At 40.0% G+C, this 22,535-nt stretch overlaps 1 protein-coding gene across 1 annotated transcript; it reads right to left on the minus strand.

Annotated features, from left to right (window-relative positions):
- Positions 1–769: 769 nt before the first annotated feature.
- Positions 770–21,562, minus strand: LONRF3 (LON peptidase N-terminal domain and ring finger 3; the record flags this gene model as incomplete). Its single annotated transcript, XM_082488075.1, has 12 exons — positions 770–6,579; positions 7,350–7,499; positions 8,354–8,516; positions 9,561–9,719; positions 10,391–10,512; positions 10,940–11,054; positions 14,283–14,373; positions 15,061–15,301; positions 16,720–16,875; positions 18,930–19,052; positions 19,649–19,767; positions 20,926–21,562. 12 exons carry the CDS (start codon positions 21,560–21,562, stop codon positions 6,421–6,423), a joined length of 2,235 nt encoding a protein of 744 aa, XP_082344201.1. The 3' UTR covers positions 770–6,420.
- Positions 21,563–22,535: the final 973 nt, after the last annotated feature.

Genomic DNA, 22,535 nt, shown 5'->3' on the forward strand with positions numbered 1-22,535 from the left:
CTGCATCTAAACACCACATTTTAATAACCATTCTTAAAGCCTTCAAAACTAAAATCACAACTTAAAAGGAATAGTTAAAATCAACATGCTCCCAAGCAAACCTTCAGTTTTGACTATTTACTACTTCCTGATGGAAAAGCACTTCAACCAAAACACTTCCTCTACTCAGAGGTAAATGTATTTTGTTCTAGAAAACTGTAGTCTTGACATAATTAGCTGTTGGCTTACCATATACAGTCTTAGCCTCTGCCCTGGATTCTAAAATATAAAGTTAAAGTTTCTATAAAGTTAAAGAGTTTGAAAATCCTATCGAACTTCTTGTTAAGGGTCTTCACTGAAAATAGTCCTTTCATCACCTCACAGATGCAGCTTAAATGCTGCATGGATTCATACTTGCCTGGGACTGTAAATGAAAAGGTATCCTGGTTATAGTTTTAAATCACAGAAACCTGTACAGCAAACAGTAATGCATAGGAGGTACCAAAGTCCAGAGAAGTGCATGGTAGTGCTGTAAAAGCCAGGCCCTCTTCCATTCCCATTATTCTTACTTTACTACAGCAAAGAGGGGGGAAAAAAGCACTTTATGTCCTTTACAAATAATGATGTTTGGACAACTTCATTTCTATGGTTTGGTTCCTTCACATCAAGTGTTGTTGTGTGACTGCAGGATCTAGGATTTGCTCTTTGTTCCTTTATCTGGAACACCTAAAAAAGCAGCTCGTGTAGTATTTGTTCACCTCTGTAGTTCTTTGTTATGCAAGGCAAAGAGTAAAGAACACAAAAATTTTAATTAGCAAACAACTCTCCACACAGACTTTGTTGGTACAACATAGTTATAAGTACATCTACAAACACATACAGGTTCTTTGGACTATGATTTTTTTAAAATATATTTTATATGACAATGTGAACAAATCTGGAAAAAACAAATTACTTCAACCTTACGTAGAGGTAGCTGAACAGTACTCTGTTCAGTGATATGAGAGTATAACTTGTTTCATTTCAAGTTCATTACAGTGCACAAAAGGATGTTTTACAAACAAATGGAATATACAAGTCCACAAAACTTTGTATTTAAAATGGCTTGATAGATATATTTCTGGCACTCTTGTAACCACATAGCTTGATGGAATTAAATTGGACAAGTATATGGTGCCAAATTAAGACATCTTACACAGATAGTCATTTGCTCCTCGTTTTTCCACTTCTCCCGTTCCTCACCAGGGAATTATAGAAGCTATTACATTGTTTTTGCTACACTTCTGCTCTGTAAACCTTTGTTCTGCAAATTGAATGTAAAGATTTAAAGGTGCATATGTTTATATTTATAAAATATATGGCTATGACTCTATTAAAAAGCTCAAGAATGGCAATAACAGAATACAGGCACTTCTATGTGAGGGTTACTTTAGACCTTATGAAACTCCAACATTAGTAAGCACTTCACATGATACCTGGATGAGTAAGTCAATGTAATAGTTCAGTTTTTTTATTATCCACCATTTAAATCCTGTCTAAGCAGATTAGTTTCTTGTACCCAGACAATATTTATTTAGCAAAGTGTTTCAAAACAGTGACTTTGCTGAAACTACCATTTTTCTGTAGCTATAAGACTTTCATTTATTTACTGGGCTTTGGAATAAACCCCAGATCCTAAACTACGTGCTGTAGCTACCAGTTACAAGTCAGGTTGTGAAGCTGACAAATGAGGACTAAGCAAGGGCTGAACACAGGGTTTCAGCTCATCTGATGTAGGACTTGGGGGAATGGGGAGCACTACCCTAAGTGCATATAGTTCCACTGGGGTTTTATGCACAAGAAAACTGTAGTTAATTTACACTTCTTTTTAAAATAAGAGTTTGTGAACACATTCTCCATTCCTAAACACCACATTTAAATATAACTCCCGTCATGAATTTAAACACCATTAAAACTTCAGCACCAAGTAAGAAATCATTAAAAGGAAAATTCTTCACAAGGAGAACAATCAGCCATTGGAATAATCTGCCCAGGGAAGAAGAGTCCTCATCATTGGACACTTTTAAGATTCAGCTGGACAGGGTGCAGCCATCTTGTCTAGACTGTGCTTTTGCCAAGAAAGGTTGGACCAGATGATCCGTGAGGTCCCTTCTAACCTGGTATTCTATGATAAGACGATCTAAACCAAAACTTAATTTTATAAAGCTCTTTCTCTACAGCACAGATTAAGACAGACCTGCTACATCCAAATCTGTATGGTTTTGTGGTTTTTTTTTTTTTTTTTTTTTTTTTTCAGATTAAAATAATCTTTGGATTAAGAAATCCATGGTTCAGGTGTTCTGTTAGTAAGTAATCATACAGGACAGAAGGATAGGCCAAGGAATAGGTCAGCCACTCAGTATGACAGCTGGTATCTCTTATTGCTACAAGGTAATGGAAGATAAGATATCTGCACTTAAAATAAAATTTAAAAAAAGAGAACTTTTACAGCTAACACCAGAACGTCACTTAAGTCTTAGCATGATAATGGCCTATCACACCATTTTACTATTTCATTATTAAAACTACTGAACTACTTTTGCACAACTGTGTCTGAGTTCACCATCAGGTTTCATGATTTTCCCTGATTAATCCAGTCCTATCTCAAGTTTACTTTCAACCAAGTCAAGATAGCCAAGATGACAGCTATTTTCATGGAAACATATCCCCTTAAATTATTGCTAGACAAAGGAGCACATAAGACAAAGCAAGTTATTTTGAGTGTCATAACTTTCTATATAGGGGAATGAAAAATTAGTATTACTTCCTACAGGAAACTTCTGACTGCTTTTAATTAGAAATCATATGATGTATTTTGTTAAATACTTCACTTACAGAAAAGTGAAAAGATTTCAGATTAACTAAACCATATCTTACTAATGCAAGTCTAAAACTTTCAAGAAGTCTCTGGGAGATGTTTAGGTGATATTGCCCAGGAGACTTGCACTTAGTTATAGTTTGATCTATTCTTAGTTCCCTCTCCAACCCTGTTACAGAAGACTTGCTTTTTGTATCCCCCCCCCCCCTTTTTTTTTTTTTAAAGGGGGACTGATCACATTTCCTTGGAAATAAAAAATTCTATTGATTTTAGTAATCCTAACTCAGTGATCTAGGGTCAATGGAAATTAACATCTTTGAAGAACTAGGAAGAAGCCTATGCAGTACTTATGCCCTCACAACAAAGATTAATCAATACTTCCAGCCACATAGGAAATACAAATTTGAGTCATGATTTTTTTTTTTTAACAGATGAGCAAGTCTGCTTTATGGGACTGGGTTTGGGGTCTAGAAAAAAATGTGAGAAGCTTAAATAAAATACTCCCCCAATTAGTATTTTATCTGATCAATGCTGTTTCTATAATTAAAATAAAGGTATTTTTGCATCTCTTCAGCTGTTTATTCATGCCTGTAATAAATGCTGCATTTACATCCTTGTACTGATTAATACAACTGAAAAGAAAATTCAGCAATGCTGTGGCATAACTAGAAGATTATTTTTTTTAAACCTCATTACTGAAACTTTACTGTCTCAACTCGCTGAAGGCTAAGTCTACTCCTTGTCCAGCTTTTCCTGGACAGGTTTGTGTTCTCTAGCAGATCTGTTTCTCAATATTTTTTTTTCTTCTGATGGAATTTGCAGGCTTTTGCCATTAATCTAGGATGCGTGGCCATTGAGCAGTCCCAGACAGAATGCTACTATACATGTACAGATGAAATTTCTCAATGTGTTCAATGTGTTGTGCATATGCAGATCAACTGTATGCATTACATGCAGCAGGTCCAGTGTTTCCACGATGCAACAAATGCACTGGGCGTTCATGATACAGGGCATGGACACAAGTTTCTGCTTAGGAAATTGTGGCAGCTTTACTCAAGGCTAATAGAAAAGACAATATTCGCTTTTAAAAAAATCAAGGATTCTTTCCATGCCAATTTCTAAATCAACAAAATAGGCAGAATATGAGTATGCAGAAAGCCTAGCATGCAGCATAAAAGAACAATGACAACAGTGAGAAAACAGTTTAAAACAGATATTTAAGGTCCTTTTCTCACAGGTAAGAGTAACAGCTTTTAAAAGTGACAGCTTTTTTTCCTATGGGAGCAATATGGGCCCCTTATGTTTGCAATAATACATAATGGTTTAAGGAAGAATTGCATTTAATGCAGCTTCACTTCCAAACAAGTAGAAACCACTTCATTATTGACTTATGAAGACAAATGCCATAGCAGGTGTCAGCCTCCATACACTTGTTAACTGTTCAGAACATGTATGCATTTCTATATGTTGTTTACAGAAAAGCATGTAAAGTACCACCTACAGAAGAAGTGCAGCAATCTAGCAGTAGGAAATAAGTTGTAACATTTCTAGAGTAGCTCAATGCAAACACAGGATATGTATTCCATTTGCATCACAAGGTTGAAACATCTTTGTCTTCCATTCATTTCTTTGGTACCCTTATGGAAAAGTTCCATAGAATTTAACAAGAGGGGTTACAAAAGTAGTTTCATTGAAATTTAACAGTATGGAAATAACTTTAACTGATAAATATTTCTGATGAGACAATGATGGAAAAACACATGGAAAATTGACAGTAAGTTCTACCGCATTTTTTCAAACAGGCATGAAATGGCAAAGAGGGCTGCCCTGGGTAAAAATAACAAATTTGTAGGATTCCATAACATACTCAATTTGATCTATTTTTTGCCACTGGAAAGGAAAACGGTAGCTTAGAATAAAAGGCCCAGTTCTGCTTACACTGAAATCAGTGAAAGTCAAAGTCAGATGGAGGCAAGATCAGTCCCAGAAGGTGGTACACTGAAAGCAATAACAGCAGCAAAACAAGTATATGAACTGTTGATTTAAAAAAAAAAAAAAAAAAAAAAAAAAAGGCAAACCAAAAAAACTTCAAAACCAAGATACTTCCTATTCTCATTTCTGCCCTATTTTTACCTGCTTTATAACTCAAAGTAATCATGCTAAAATTAACTTGTTTTCCTTGGGAGTTAACTATTATTTAGCAACACTCCCCAATTTCTTAAGAGAAATGCAATGGCTGGGTAGAGATTTGAAGCTAACAGAAACCTGAAAATTGGGGTGAAATAAATAGCATTTATTACAACATATTCCTTCTCACGTGACACAAACTGCCCTCCGAGTCCTACAGTTCAAAATAACTCTCCCCTCCCTCCCACATACACACACTCCAAAGCCAAATCCCACCAAACAAAAGAAATAAAACTGATCTTAATAGCAACAAGAATTGATTAAAAAAAAAAGTCTCTGTAGTAACCTACAATGAAATGATACCAGTACTTCCAGTTTTCTTTAGGAGAAGCCACTTTTCATATATTGTGGCTCTTTCTTTGCAGTTGTTTGTAGCCATTATCCATTCTTGCAAGAAAGAGTTCAGATAGAAATTCAACTCCAAGTTATTCTTTGTTCTGTGAAAAATTAGGGGATAGATCCTTCTGTCACCTCTATGGCCAATTCCCACTGACATCAACTGATCAATACTTGAATTTACCCAAGAACTTAAACACTCATGCTTAAGGTTATGTATGTGCCTGACTGTTTTGTAGTATCAGGAGTGTAGTTACAAGCATAGGATCAAGTTTCAACAACTGTGCTTGAATCATCTCAGATATAATCTGTGTATTCAAAGAATTCATGGGCGGCTGTTTCAGGGGGAAAAAACAAAATCCTTCGACTACAGTAGAACTGGGGATAAGTAGAAAAACATTCAAAGTATTTGAACACAAGTATCTGAAAAATTATCAAAGCAGTTGCTTGCGCACTGCTAGAATCATCATTTTGCCCCCAGTCATAAATACAGGGTAAAACCACTATAAATAAATAGAGCAGCTCACTTTCTTTTAGATAATGAACACATAAATAATATACATTTTGAAACAAAAAATCATAGTGCAAAAATAAATTATCAAATGGAAGTTGTGAACATTATTTTACACAATGCTATAAAACCTGAACCATTTAGAATAAGAGACTTTGCAGTTCACTGAAATAATGCATTGACATTATTATTTCTGCTTCACATTAAACTGCAGTTTATCCTTTATCCACTAAAAAAATAAAAATAAAATAAATTAAAAACCCCTTAAGCTTTTTAAAAGGTTTATGGCAAACAAGATCACTTTTTGTTCTATCACATTTTGTTATTAGTTTAGCAGTGCAGTGATTGAATAATCATCTCAGAGTTCCAAATGGAAACTATTGAAGTATCCATAAACATCCCTTGCTCTTTATAACTCATTTTCTTTGAAATTCAGGCTTAAAACATCCTGACACTCAAATCTGTAAGACATTATTGCAGTTAGATGAAGTTACAAGAGACAGTCTACAGTCAAGTACTGTGGGAGACTTCACAGCTCTCCTTCTCACCATCACCGTGATCTTGTACGGGACATGAATGTAAGGACACGTCTGATGCCATTCAAGCGGTCTTTGAGGGACTTCATGGCAAGGAAAGGGAGCTGAGCTCTGTTCTCAAGCGGAAGGACAGCGAGGACCCACCAGCACCAGGCTGGCCCGTTAGGGTTAGCCTGCAGTAAGGGAGGGGGGGGAAAAAAAAAAAAAGATAGGATACATATAGTTAGTAAGGTCTTGTTTTTGAAGATTTAACTTTGAAAACACAGTATTTAGATAGCAATCTAGCAAGCATGTAATTTCATTGCCAACCTAATGGCTTGTGATAACAGGTTGGCTTGAAACAAATTACAACCAAGTTGCACCTTTCCGAAAAATAGAATGTTGAAGGCAGAAGCAAGATGCACTTCTATTTCTAGCAACAGTTTATAGGTTGGGCCTTCTAGTTTGGGGGCTTTTTGTTGGGTGGTTTTTTTTTTTTTTAACGTATGTTGTTCCCATGTTATTATTGACCAAGTTCTTTGGGATTCCTGCCTCCCTTCTTCATACTTTGACACGACTTCATATTTAGTTTCTATTGTTATATTCTGTTATTTTAGGATCCCTACCATTTGCAGTCCTTGAACAAGAGTTCTGAGTTTCTTCTTGTCTATTTTCTCTCAGTGATTTAATTGGGGAAGTAGGCAAAAAGGCGTTTAAGTCTCCTGGGATTAATACAGCCAGTTAAGTAGTCTCAGGAAGTTACTAACATTAAATACAAGCTTCTTTTTTTTTTCCCCACAACTGTGCTACCACTGGTGTATGGCAACATAACAGATACTTAGTTTATGCAGGGTAAATGAAGAGTATTCATATTTTCATCTTAAAACACAATGCCTCCCGGCTTATCGGATATCCCTGCTATTTCAGTCCCTGGAAAGTTACGTAAGCCACTGATTCTGGATACCTGTGGGTCAGGATCCTTAGCTGGCATTGGACCAAAATGACTGAGAATTCGACTTTTGAGTGCTTGCTTGAGGGAGTTAAACCACATATATGCCTGATCATAGACAGAATCATGGAGAACAAGTAAAGCAGCATACTCCTGTCCTTGAACCTGAAATGAGTAAAGAGAGGGGGAAGGTTACTGTTAGTTCAGTCTGCATGTTGGGGAAGGCACAACACTCATTTTTAGGGTTTTCTGGGTGGGTAAGGGAAATAAGAAAGAAGCATGCCAAGAGAGTTCTGGGATAAATCCTGAAAGCTAGTTTGGTGTCCCCCATTCTGCTCCCCCCTCCCCCATCTATCAAATCCTTCACTTTCTTCCCTATATTCTGAACCAAAGATAACTATTTGCAGAACAAGCACTTTCTGGATTGCTATGTGAAAAAACCTTTACATAATCATCATACAACACAAAAGATTATGCAAAGCTTTTCTTTTTTTTTTTTTAAATTATTAGCAGCTCCTCAGAGTAGACATTTTATCTTCCCATTGTATACGAAAAGCTCATACATCCCCCAGAACACTTTGACTGCCTACCTATATTTTTTTTTAATAAAAATTAATGTAAATAATTTTGAAGGTGTAGCGGACCCCGTCCTGTTACATCTTGGGGGAGTTTTCTAACTGGCTTCCATACAAATGGAGGCAGACACCCCTCCCCCCCTGGCTCCCCAAACTGCAGTTATTCTGTCCAGAAGAGTGGTAAGATCTCATCCTGGATTCACTTAGTTTCGTCTTCTGCTAAAAACCTCTAGGAAAAACACTCTTCAGTATAAAGGAAGTGTGTGTGCATGCTTGTGGTAACTAGTATGTTTCCCATTTTTAACCATGAGCAGTTAGTAAATACCACAAATTTGTTTTACTAGAAACTGTTTTACAAAAAAAGAACTTGCTGAAAACATAGAAAACATACATGCTTTGAATTTCACATGTAATACAGTTTAAATGCAATATTTCTAAATTTACCTTTTGATCCTCAATGTATTCAATATCAGCTGTATTATAGCCATCACGCTGGCTGTGCTGTATCACCTTAAATCTCCTCTTGCCTATGCTGTCTACAACAGAGCGACCATCAGCAAAGAATTCAACATTTCTTATCTCCAGAATGCAGCCATAATCTGCAAACCTATTAAAATCAGAACAAAAGCAAGTAAACAAGTCTTATTCTCTCCACCCTTAGTTCCACAAAACTGCCATACAGCCAGTTGCTACCACAAAGGTATTTACCAGTGTCAGCTCATTTCTATTGTTCACAGTACTGACCTACTGTAGTTCAAATTATTCCACAATTGTTTTCAAAACTATCAGGAAGATTCAGGCTGTCTAATCTGATTAACACTAACTGCGTGTTTTGGAATACAGGGAACACCTTATGAAACAAATTTATAAAGCTCATAAGCACACTTGCTCCATAATCCTAATATGTTCAGTCAATTTTTACAGAAGAACAAGTGCAATTCAGAATATTAGAATTATGGAAGGACTGTGAAATCTATGAAGAAAAAAGTTTTTCCACTATTTCAGCAGATTTTTACTTTGTAGGTGTGTATTTTGTGTGCATTGTACTTTTTATAGTGTATACATATCCTGTGGGCATACACCATAAAAAGAAGGGAGGAAAGCTAAATAGAGAGACAGACATTAAGGCAAATTTACCCTAGACTGAGTGCAAATGGTTCAATGTAAATGCTCAGCCAGTCCTTATGAAGGTCCTGTTGTACCTCTGTGTCCTCCACTCTATTCAGAACAGTGAGAATATAAGTGTATCCTATTCAATTAGCTATTATTTTCATAATTTAAAAAAACTAAACCCAACACACCTTACTGCCATTTCAATTTGATTTCTTGTCCCAAAGCATTCAGCAGATTTCAAAACCGTACAAAACACTTCCTTTTCATGTATTACAAGAGGTCTGCAGCTCAACTTTATATAATACACACTAGCTATGTGTGTTTCAAGAAAAATGGGCAGTCATATTAGTCAAAATCTAAGTGCTCAAGAGAGAAACTTTGGTCTTCTCATTGTCTTTAGCTGGTATGATTAAGAAACTTTCTCTCCTAGAAAATTATCACAGATATGACAGCCATGGACTTTTCTGCACCTCTGCAAAGAGACTTGCTCCAGACTAAGTGGAATATGTCACGTGGTCCGAGCATGCTGCTCACTCACCCCTTTACAGGATCACTGATGCACATCCCAAATTGTTTGGTGCCAGTCTCCATGCACCTTCGAATCATCAGGCGATAACATGGCTCAAAGATGTGCAAAGGGCATGGGACTGTAGGATAAGCCATTGTGCAGACAAATATAGGAACATTCTTATTTAGGCTGTAAGAAAGAAAAAACAAATCAGATATGATATTTTACTAAACTACTGACAAGGTATAAAATATATTTTATGCAATAGCATTCTTTAAAATTATGATATCTTTAAATAGAAATTATAACATCTTTAAAATAAAATTCTTAATGGAGTAAGTAAAAACTGAAATTATTTTTCCCCTTAATTGACTAGATATTATGGAAAGCTATATACCACTTACTAGCAGAAGAATTTAGTTGCGCTTCCTGGTTTTGCTAGTGAGAGCATTAATGCATCCCTATTATTGCCTTTATTTACTTTATTTTCCTTAATCCCATTTCTTCCCTACCCACTACATTCCAACTCCCAGCCTGTGAGACTACTTCCACCTATTGTCTTACTCTGTGGCTTTCATGGAGAGCCACTGAAAGCAACCACATTGCTTTATACTTTGTTTATAAAGCAGCCTTCTGCATTTCTTGTACTTCTGTTTGTCATTTAGCATGGTACCCAGTTCTAATGCTAACTCAAAGCACAATTTCACCTAGACCCTGTTTCTCTTTGAAATCACATTATTTCTTCCAAGAAAGAAGCTCCTTTGTCAGCATCTTCGCTTGTATTCCACAGCAGCAGGAGCCATTCATCAGCTAACAGCAATAGTATTAAAGATTGGATTTTACATAAATGGATTACGTACTTGGAAAGCTCTGCTATTTCCTCTTCATAAATCTTTCTTCTTTCGGTGAGTTCCTCTGGAAGATACCTAGCTATTAACTCCTCCATCAGTACTGTTTTACAGTACTTCCTCATAGCCAAGCACTGCAGTAAAAACACATGCAAGCATTTATACATGATGTCTAGTGTTTCAAAGTGTATGGTGCCTACGCACAAGGTAGTCATCTGTTAGCTCCATCTTCTTATGTCTACAGGAAATCAAAATGATCTCTTCAGTGGCAGTTCAAGCTTAAGAGATGTTTATTGAACCATTCCCTATGTTATGGGAATTATCTTGGGAAATCTGGGAAGTAAAATTACCTACAGATTTTCTAAGTACAGGTCTGACCCTAGGGTTTGAACAGTGGAGACTATCCATGCTTTATAAGTCACAAGAGCATTTTAAAAGTACATTCTTCTTAAGTTATGTAATATTTCTTCTGAGTTGGGAAATATCATAGGTTTCTGAAGGTGCTATTTGATCCTATCCTGTGCCCTTAAATTTACAAGGAGAAAATCCAAGCATCATTACCTCTGAGAGCCCTTCTTTGCACAGGGGACATTTTGGGTTGTGATCCAGGCATCTCTCAAGACATTTGAGACAGAAGGTGTGTCCACAAGGTGTAGTGACAGGTTCATAGAAGAGCCTGGATTGGAAAATCCCAAACCAAAAAGACAACAATATCGTGTACCAAAGTAAAAGAAAAAGCTGCTACCAAAAAAAAGCTGTATTCATTCACTAATTTAACTACTGACTACTCCAGGGATAAAGTTGTTCCTTGCTTTTCATTTCTTCAACCAGCTTTTGTATTTATGCAGCTTACAGACTTTATTGCCACTTAATGTGAAAGGCAGCCCATGAACTCTTATTTCAGTGAGTGTGAGAGAATATTGTCATAAACTTCCAACAAGCCAGGATTTAAATTTTCCTCTATGTGAGCGATATAAGCAGAAGTTGGACCATCTGACTTCTTCTAATGAAATTGAGCAATACTTGCACAACTATCACTGTGGAAATCATGTGATTACTTGTATGTGTAGAGCTAAGCACAAAATAGCTATTTGCAGTAATAGCCCACGTAAGTGACTGCAATAAACTACTATTGCCAAATCTAATGTGAACTTGTAAAGCAGTTTTGTTGGAATAGACAGTTTTTAACCTTCAGATGGCTACTCTTCCAGGAAGTGAGTGACATTAGGTTCATGTTTCATCTAAAAATTATTTAAATATATAAGCCCAGGTCTTCAAAGTATCATGGTATCTAATCTTTATCCATTTCAGGTACCTCTGTGACACTTATTTTCATGTCAAGATTTTTTACTTATTCTGATTATGTGATACTGCAAAGTGACCTTTACTTGCCAATAAGTACCTTAAGGAGATGTAAATATGGAAGTTTGTTGTTTTTTTTTTTTTTTTTTTTAAATAGAAAACAATCAAAACTAGAAATTAAGTTTTTTGGCATATACTGTATTTTACAACACACTGTCTAAGCATTTTAAGGTCTCAAACGTAAGTCTAATTATACTTTAAGTGAATTAATAAGCTTAAAATATTACATTTTATCAAAACAGTACACTAAGTTCTATTACACATATGGAAATTATAAATATGTAAACCCACATTTATTAACATCTTTAACAAGATAAGTGTGTTTAAGAATGTAATTGGCTCTTAACAAAATTGCCATAGCCAGTTTATTAAGTGTCATTAGTTACTATAAATATTGACATTTAAGCAAGGGAACATATGAAGTAGTATCTAAAATACCACACCTATCTTATTGCAACTTGACTGTGTAATTGAAAAGCCTTGTTAATTGTTTCATGAACAGAAACCTCACAGAACCAAGGCTACTTTATTGCTTTAAAACATGTAAAATACCGAATTCTACAATGTTTCGGTAAGCACTGATTTACATATGTAATTATTTAGTAATTACTGACTTGATTTGAAATGTTAGCATAAAGACAAGAAATGCCTGTTAAAATGCATGATTCAGCTCTAGCTCTCACAGAAGCCAGCAGGAGCTTGTTCCTAATGACTCTAAGGAGACTTGGACCAAGCCTTGTGACTTGCTGAAACACTATACACCATGATTTCTCATGACATCATTTTGAGCTACTGTAACAGCACAAACTAAATATTCACTCCTGCTGAGTAATGTTCCTTCATTTCTCACCAGTATGTTGCTTTGACTATTACTTTTTATTTTCTGCTTGCTGCTGGAGTGAATGTAGATCAATAACATTTTGGCCACTCCATCAGACAAACAGGTTTAACAACAGCTCCTGCAGCTAATTGTGAACAGGTCAGTAGGTTACTAGGTAATTAGTCCAAAGTATCTCAGGATCCAAATCCCTAAAACGCTTCTGAAGAACACGGCAGGAAATAATTATAATCAATCCGCATTAATTGCAAGAAAAAGATCTTGTGACAGCTTCCCTTAGCACAAAACTTCATTGTTGCAGTGATGTTACAAAGCTAACATCCTTCTAGATGCAAGGCCTGTATTTGTGATTGCAATTACAATATCAGCATTACCATCCTCTATACTGTAAAGGAATCTGCAATCCTTGAGCTCATTCCTTCACAAACGCATTGTAGTCTGGCTGTTCCTGATTTAACATAGAGGATGAGGAAGTAGGGCTAATTAATTTTATTAAAAACATCTGCTTTGTGGACATAATGATCATAAACATACAGACTCATTAAAACCAGCTAAGACTAATTGTGTGGCTTTGTTAGAGGAAAGTTTTGCTCTTAGCAGTATCAAGTGTTTTGACAGCTGTATAAACTTTTGGAGCACATTTCAGCTGTAGGCAGGCAGAGGGAGAGGGGGCAGATCTGATTTATTTCAAGCAGAAGCAAATTAAACAACACAGCAGTTGTTCTCCCAAAGGTTTCAGTTTGTCTGAAATAAATTGAAGCCCCACCCCCCACATACAAGCAACAAAACAAGGCAAATCCAGACTTCTCAAAGCACAGGCCTTCACAAAGAAATCCATCAAGAGGCTATCTGCTATTTAAGAATGTAAAATATAGTGCAAAACTAACGCCAACATGCATTATTGATAAATCTGGGTAATTAAAAAACCAAACCTAAGCAGCACTCACTGCAGAGGTCAAGACCCCTGTGAAACACCTTCCAAATATTTCCTTCTAAGTCAGTGACAAAACCCCACACGTATATTTGACAAAGTTAAAGTGTTTTTTACAAAACAAGTAGTAAAATAGATGTAGTTGACAACTCCTACTGGTTTTATCAAGTCACTGCTGTCCCTGAGAATAACTGTTGTTTAACTAGAAGAGATGATCAAGCAAATGGAGTGATGGCCTTAGTAAATTAAGGAACACATCTCTTAAGCAATAGAGGAAAAACATGCTCTTGTTTGCTTGCAAGATCCTCCTTATTGCAATAGCAGCAACACAGTATTTTATATGCAAACTTGGAATATTCATTGGATGTGGTCTCTTTAGCTATTTTGTGCATTATACATCATACACCGCTCTACAAATTCCAAAGGACAAACTGTGGCTTTGTGCACTATGTGTGTCAGTGGGTGGGCATGTGGAAGTGGTGAGAGGAAATCTTTCAGACACCTTCATTAACACACTTAATCCTTATGTGACCTTACACACCCTTTCCCAAACAATCACTAGCCTAGAGCAGATCAGAAAGTTCCTATTTATCAACAGCATTCAGAACCAAAGGTCCAGAAATGCATCACAGGAGTAGCTATTATAATAAAAAAACTAATTTCAAGTCAGAGGGAAAAAATAAGTACCAAGCAAGCTAGAAGATTTCTAGGTTGTAAGAGGGAAAGAGATACAGCTTAAAAGCTAAAGACATCTATGAGAAAGCAATGAATACCTCATACACAGGGAGCAGTCCAAATCTGATGGATCCACAAATTCAAATGGAGTATGTTGTCCAGTACTATTTCCTTTAGTATCAACTGTATCTATCAATAACAAAACATATTATAATGTAATCGAACAGAACTATGTAAACACAATGGTATTCTGTGTATCTACAAGCAGTATCTGATATTTAAATCTGTATTGCATATACTTCCAAGTTACTGAATAATTAAGCATCACTACAATAATTTCTATGCAAAGCATCAAATTCAGCCTTGGCACAAATCAGAGTACCTCTCCTTAATTTTGGTGACATCATACCCACTAACAGAGGTTTGAATTTAGCCTTGCATTAACAATTAATGTCAAAACATTTTTTATTAGCATTGGAAGTCTAAAGCGAGACAAATTCTTCTGTCATACCATTGTAAATACATCCCACAGCATGAAAACAAGGCCAGATATCATGAACAAATGGAATTTGTGCTTTTGAACAAACTTTTTTTTTTAGTTGATCCATGAGAAACATTGATGTTCCTTGAAAGATTCAGAGCTCTGCTGATAAACAAGGACTTGACCCAACCTTCATAGCCCCTTTTTTAGGCCAATGTGATTTTTTTTTTTTTCCTCACACACAAAAGAAAGACTCCACATCGTGCCCTGATTAGGATAAAGGGAAGACATAAAAGCCAATGTGTGATTTGGACCCTCTCCCTTTAAATTTTGTAAGAGCAAAATTTCCACTGATTGCATGCCATGGAATTTCGCCTGTGCATAATTAAACATACCTTTCTTCATCAGTTTGCAGGGTACCTCAGCATTTCGCATCTCCTCTGAGCAGCACTTCCTTTTCAGGAGGCTGCACTTCTCAGAAATGAGAAAGGTAGACTCTGGCATGGAGGTGAGTTTGTTCTCCTCCTCCAAGCAGTCCTTTTTGCTCTCTGTAATTTGTATAGATTTCCTCAAACTACCAGAAGTTACATTTGGTTCCTCTTGAATGGGAAAACCCTTTTTCTGTTCCACATTTACCTGTGTGAAGAGAGGATTGACATTAGCCTAATCTTCCAACAACTTGGTAAGGAAGAAAACCCCACACCTGTCACAAGTCTTTAATATTATGGATCACCAGGACAGACTTTGTAGGTCAAGAAGCAACAGCTTGAGAATTGCTGTGTCAGAGTCTGATTTTAATGAAAAGAAGAAAGCAAACTATTTCCCATCCCCTGCCTTCCCCCCAGTCCCACCATGGCACTGAATATTTTCACCCCTTATGTGTGGCTTTATAGCTTGGTCATGAAACTTGATTCAGGCAGAAATGTGGCAAGATCTCAGGTTACATATATCACTTAACCTATGGAAAAATGCATATTGTTTATATCATAATGATGGTATCAACCATCAAAACAACCAGAACAATGCAAGTTTATTTTAAGGAAGCAGTACAAACACACAAAATTTACAACAGAGAAAAGGCACAGCGCTTCCTTTAGCAAGACAAATTTCTTTCACAAAGGATAAAATGATCAGTCTTTATCCCGTTATGGCTACAGAACAACCTGTGAGCAGCCATTACACAGGACATCACCTATCAGCTCGTCACATCAACTCCCTGGATGAAACTGAAAGCAGATACTGTGGACTGCGGTCAGGAGCTGTGGTGATGTGTATCATGCAGAAAGATGACTGAACTTTCCCCTCGGAAGATTTCATGGAAGGGTCATACAAAAGAATTTCTTGTCAGAATATCCTAATAGCCTTTCCAGAAGGCAACGTCACTGATTGTTCTTATCAGTCTCAACAAGGCTGCTCAAAACCTGCCTTTTTTTTTTTTTAAGGACTAGTGAGGTTTTCTCCTACATATGCAGTATATGCAAAACCTACCCTCAAAGTTCAGGTTTCAGTGAAGCAAAAGTGGTCCTTGAAAACCCATGAATGTAAATAAACCTCTACAGCCATTTGCAAAACTATGGCTGAGAAACCAAACTTATGAGTAGCTAGTATATATTATGTGGCTCTACAATAGCCTCTTAAGAAGTGTACAGAATCTGAATGCAGGATGATTTTGTCACTGACATTGTCAGTTACAGTTCAAGCTGAAAGCCTAGATTTTAGCATTTCACAGCTTTTGAGGGTATCTCAATCCAATCTTCAGACTCCCTTTCCCACTACCAACTACTTGGAAGAGCTAAAGACAGTTTTAGGAATAGAACCCACTCAATTCTGGCATAAATTTTATCAGAACAACAACAGAGGACTTCTGTTAAAGAAAAAGAAGTCAGATAAAGAGACTTCAGTAAGTCAACATTGTTTTCTATCTTGTGAAACTCAGTAAAAATTTGAGAAAATACATCCTCCTGTCTCACAGAGGTGAAAAGGAGAGAAGACTTCCCAATGTGAACATAAAACACACAACAAATTAAGAACCACACATCAGACTTGATCTTTACCTTGAGCAACCTTTGTAGGTTATGGCTGGTGCCTCCAGATCCCACTGAACTTAGGAGATTCCCCTTTAATCTAGAGTGATGTGACAACAGCTGCAGGATATCGGGTAAGTGTTCCTGAGCATTTCCCGGGATGAGTGAAAACAAACTAAGTAGAAGCTGTGATATAAAACAGAATACTTCACTGCTTAGTTCCTTCCTTGCAACCTCTAAATGAAAAACCAAGTAAGGGAATAGCTCAAAGAAGCATCCTTGATTTTGTTAAAACCATTTAAAGAGCCCTTTAGATGAGGGTAAGAACAAAAAATGTAAGAGCTAATGCAATATAGGCCAAGCAGACAGCAAGAGACATTTTCAGAGTTAAATAAGCCCATAAAGTTATTAACCATTCTCTGATGCGACACACACATCTTTGTCCTTTTTGTCCTGCAGTTCAGAGCACACCAGAAATTACTGACATCTTAAATATGTTTTTTGCTTCACATCAGAAGCTTTTACTGGAGTTTACTACTACAGAAAGCACTCATCTCACAGGCTTAATCCAAGTTCAGTTAAGTAAATGTCTCTGATATTGTAAACTGTAGCTATTTTTAATTCATGCATGTGAGAATACAAAAAAAAAAATGAAGGGAGTAGAAAAATGCTATTTGATTTGCTACCAGAAAATAAGTGAATGTGTTTCAAGTAGCAGCTTGTAGCTACTTGTACAGCATAGCTTATCAGATGATTATTTAAGGAAAGAAACAGAGCTGAATGGAAGAGTCACACTTCAAAAAACTCATTTCAGCATACTACTGAGGTGATCCTGCTGATGCCTGAGGAAGCCACGACAGCTAAGATTTCTTTTTAAAGCCAAAAAGGATTCCACAGGATCACACCATGTCCAAACTAACACGGACAGACATTTAATACAGGCAGAACATTACAGCTGCACCCAAAGAATTTGGTAAAATGTAGTATGTCATTGTTATGCAAACAGCCTTGGAAATGACCCAGTAGATTATTGCATCATGGATGAACTCTGTGTCTGATGAGTGCATGAGTAATTCTCTCAGTCATAAGAAGCCTAGTTTTTCTCAGAACCCCACTGGTCAGAAATTAGGTGTCTTGGATAAGGCTATTTGGAGTCTGAATTTAGAAACATATCCATTTGTTCCTGTTGTTCTTGCTCTAGTGCACAGGAAGTCTCCCACCATAACTATGAGAACAAATCATGACACAATGACAGTGAAAGACTGCGTGGAACCCACTGGGAAAAAAAAAAAAACAAAAACCAAAAAACGAAACAAAACAAACAAAACCCCAAACCCCCAAATATCAGTTGCAAAAAACTGACAGAAGATTGAAATCTCAACCATATACAAAATAAGATTAAAATTTGATTGCACTACAGCCATCCAGGTTATACTTTCAGTTACCTTCAGCAACAGTGCTTCACTGTAAGAATTCTACTGTGCTTTTAGAAAGCCTTATGTATAACAGCACACAAAAACACCGAAAGTTCCCATTCCACCAGCAATGGAGAAAAGCATGAATGCACTGCCATAAAAGAAAATTCAATACGACGATAATAGAACTATCCACACACCACATCTTAGGCTGCTACTGAAAAAAGCCTCACTACAGATCCATTTTGTTGCTTATTTAGCATTAATTATTAGCAACCTTTAAAAACTATTTTAAAACAGCTCTTCTATTGTTGACTGCTTCCTTTCACGTCTCCTTTACACGCTGATACTCAGCGCAGCTCGACTGGCAGTAGGAAGAGAGCTGCTGCTCCCAAGTGGAGTTTGACTGGTGCTGCGTGTTGCATTCTACCAGTCAATGGCCCGATACAACATTCAATAGCAGCTCCCCCTCTTCTGCACTCTATCATTGGTAATACATTGCCAAGCTAGGAAACAGATTAGAAATTTGACTGTAGAGAATCACAATAGTCTGTGGGTGGCAATTATTAACAATTCAGTTTTACTTCAAATTTGCTGACTCCAACACCATGAGTTACTGTTTCCACATAGTGCCTGCTAACTATGTTTTCTTGCTACCTCCCTATCTTCAAGTAAGCAATACACATAACGCAAGTTTGAACAACAGTCTGGATGTATTTCTCTGTCCAGCTCTTTGCAGTAATGAGAGAGAAAGAGGGTGAGAGAAGAAAAATTCCTATCGTGCTTTATGAAAAGCCACTGAAAACCATGATTTAGGGAACTTACCTTTTGTGCCTCAGACTTGGCCGTCTTGTTCCCAGTATCTAGAGCAAGGCAGAATAGAAACTCTCTTAAAGCTTCTTCTGTTTTCCCCAGATTAGCTAATGCTTGTCCTTTCCTTAGGTGACCCTGCAATGAAACACATCCATAGTTGCAGCTTTTGCTCTTTTGTCATAAGAATATGCAATAAAACCAAGATGAAATTACAAAAGATCTTTCCAAAGAAGAAAAAGTTAAGCAGGAAGAGTCAGTATAACCATCTCTTAGACAACAGCAGTGTCTGAGGTTTTTTTAACCACAATGGTCTTGAAAACTCTTAGACAGAACTAGGATATTCTCTAACTCAAGCAAGTACGATTCGCACAGCACCTGAGCCCAACTGATCTTGGAGAAGTCTACTTCCCATACATTAATCCCTTAAAATAGTAATCATGTCCTTATAGAATGATATAAGCACAGCACTTAATTTTTAGAGAGAGTTCATTAACTTGAGATTCATCCAGGTCAAAGACGGTAGCATTAGCTCATCCTCCAGGATTATCACTCTCTTCGTTCGCACCAGGAAGCTCAAGAATATCATGGTTAAATGTCTGTAAGTCACAGAAGTCCAGGAAGTTACAGCACGTAAAGCCTCCCTCAGATTCACCTGTCTGACTGTTCTAACGGTTTTCTATCAGGGCACCATCAAGGTTTTAAAACAAAGTACAACTGGAGTCAGAACTTACTTTCAACCAGTATGGCTGCAGTCTGCATGCTGTTTCTGCATCACGCAATGCATCTTCACAAGCTTTCAAAGTAGAGTTAATCTGGGACCGGTTGCTGTATAATAAGTGGTCATTTGGAGCTGTAGGAAACAGAAAAATTGGTTGACTGAAGTAAATGAAAAGTCAGTTACATAAGCTTAATACCTTTTTTCCCAAGATTTTTTTAAACCACATGTTGGTGCTTCCAAGTTGTACAAATCCACAAAATACCCAGTCTTTAAATAACTATGTACTAACTGAAATCTGGAAACCTCTTTGGGCAACTCCAGACGAAGTGTCAGCTCTGTATTATATAACTGCAGGGAACATTGCATAAATAAATGCTGAGACGCTCACACAATAGATTACCAGCCCTGACTGGGGATCAGATGGTTGATAGAAACACACAGGCGACATTTAACATGGCAAGAGGAATGCTGTCATAGTGCAGGGAGGAGTTTTAAAAACTTTTGATACTAAAAAATTTTGAATGGTACATAAGACTTTTTTCGTGCCACAGCTCACCACAGGAATTGGGTAACGCTACAGCGGCGCGGGTAAAGCCGTCTCATAGTGACACACGCTGCGTGTTGCAGCATCAAGACATAAAGTGTGCTGGATTAAGGCTGTGCGCTTTTGTTTGGAATACTCTTGCACTTCAACGAAACTCTTACAGTAATATCTCGCCTTTAATTTCCACTCATTGCGCGCAGCCTTAATTACTTTTCCTCAAACCCGCTGAAAACGGCCACAGCAGAAGTTTTCCCTGGCCGGACCCGGGTCCCCGCCGCTGCCTTCGCGCTTCGGCCGCCGGACGGCTCCCCCGCCCGCGCCCCTCTCTCCCGTCCCGGGACACCCCTCACGCTACCCAGAGAGCGGCGGGGTGCCCCGGGCCAAGCGGCCCCGCTCCCTCCGGGCTCCGCCGGTTACACAACGGCAGCGGCCGGGGGGAGCCGGGCCGGACCGCGGGCTCCGCCTTACGCAACCGCCGCTCTCCTGACCCAGTTTCGCTGCGGGCCCCCGTCCCTCCCCGGGGCTCCCCCCCGGGCTCCCCCGCCGCCCACCGGCGGCAGCGCGGCCCCGGCACATCCCACGCCCCACCATCGGCTGAGCCCGGGGCTCGGCGGGGCGAGACGCTCCGGAGCGGCCGCCGGCGAGCTCCGACCGGTGGAAACTTGTCTCCCCCGCCGGGGCCGGAGCGGCGGAGAGCGCGTCCCCCCGCGGCGCTCGGGGACGGGAGCGGAGGGGGTGTCCGTTACCTAGGCTGACCGCTTCGTTGTACTTCTGCAGGGCGGCTTGTAGCTTCTTCTCCTTGTAGAGGAGGTTCCCTTCGTGCCTGAGCTGCGAAGCCTTCACTTGGCAGGGGAACCACTTGGCCAGCAGGTTGCTGAGGATGACATTGACCCGCAGGAGCTGCCCGGCCGCCGCGCCGCCCTCCTCCTTGCACAGGACGCAGCGGGACTCGGCCGCCCGGTCCCTCTCCAGGCACTTTTTGCAGAACGTGTGTCCGCAAGGCAAGGAAACGGGCTCGAAGAGGAAGCCCTGGCATTTGCGGCACCTGAAGACGTCCCACTCGCGGGGCTGCGGGGGGCCGCTCCCGGCGGCGGGCAGCCCCTCTTTGATCCGGACGCTCTGCGCCAGGCACTCCACCAGCTTCTCCAGCTGCTCCGCCCGCAGCTGCTGGTGGCGGGACGCCAGCTGGTAGAGCGGCAGCGCTTCGTGCAGCCGCCCGCCGTAGGCCAGCGCGTCGGCCCGCCCGAGCAGCACCTGCCACTCGGGCGCCAGGCCGCCGCCCGACAGCTCCAAGTTCTGCGCCTGCAGAGCCCCGGCCGCCAGCTGCAGCACCAGCTGGGGCTCCGGGCGCTGCTGCTGCGGCGGCGGCAGGTGGGAGCCCATGGCGGCGGCGGGCAGCGCCTCTAGCAGGGCGGGCGGTGCGGGGCGCCGGGACGCGGAGGCTGAGGGGGCGCGGGCGCGGCGCGGCCCCGCCGGCCCATGCTGCTGCCGCCCCGCGCCGGGAGCGCCCCGCGCCGCCACCGCTTATATAAAGGCGGGCACGTGACGCCGGGCGAGGGCGCTCATTGGGCAGCGCCCGCAGGTTGTTACAAAACCAGGCGGTTTTGTAACGCGACGGCAACGGCCCCCGGCCCAGCCCGGCCCGCTGAGGGGGCCCGCCCGCCGCCCCGGCCCCGCCGCTGCCCCCCGGAACCCCAGCCCAGCTCACTCAAGGGCGAGGGAAAGCCGGCCGCCCCGCGGAGGGCTGTCCCAGCCCCCAGCCCGGGGAGGGGGCGTCCTGTCAGCAGTGGGCAGGCCGCGCCGCGCCGGTGTGCGAGACCCGTCGGGCGCGGAAGCAGCTCCGCTACGGTAGGGCCGACGCACAGCCGAAACCAGCCGGCACTCGCCCTCCTCCCCGACAGCCCGGCCGCTGTGGGGTTTGGCAGAGCTGTGCGCCGGGTGAAGGCGCCCAGGGGGGACCCGCTTCCCGCCAGGCAGGCCCGGTTACGATGAGCTTAAAAGTTACGTTTGACCCCGCCGGTCCACAGTGACATCGCGGTGAGAAACTGCGTTCAATTCTGGGTTTGGTGTTCTGGTACTTACAGTAATACAAAAGAAACAGGAGTTCCAAGAGATTTTAAAAAACAAGAATGCCATTTCCTGCTAGAGCTGGAATTTTAAAGGCTATAGTTACACAGTTAATCACTCTCTTTAAGCGAATCTATGTTGTAGTGATGCTATTCTAGTGTCAGGTAATCATGCTTTTTAGGACATTAGAAGGAAAATGTGTTTATTTGGTCATGCGGTGTGGCATATTGCACAGATACACCTGTCCGTGCCAGATTCTAGATAAAAAAGAACATGCCTTATGATGTTT

The sequence above is a fragment of the Vanellus vanellus genome, assembly GCF_965231255.1.
Source record: "Vanellus vanellus genome assembly, chromosome: 10".
NCBI classification, from domain to species: Eukaryota; Metazoa; Chordata; class Aves; order Charadriiformes; family Charadriidae; genus Vanellus; species Vanellus vanellus.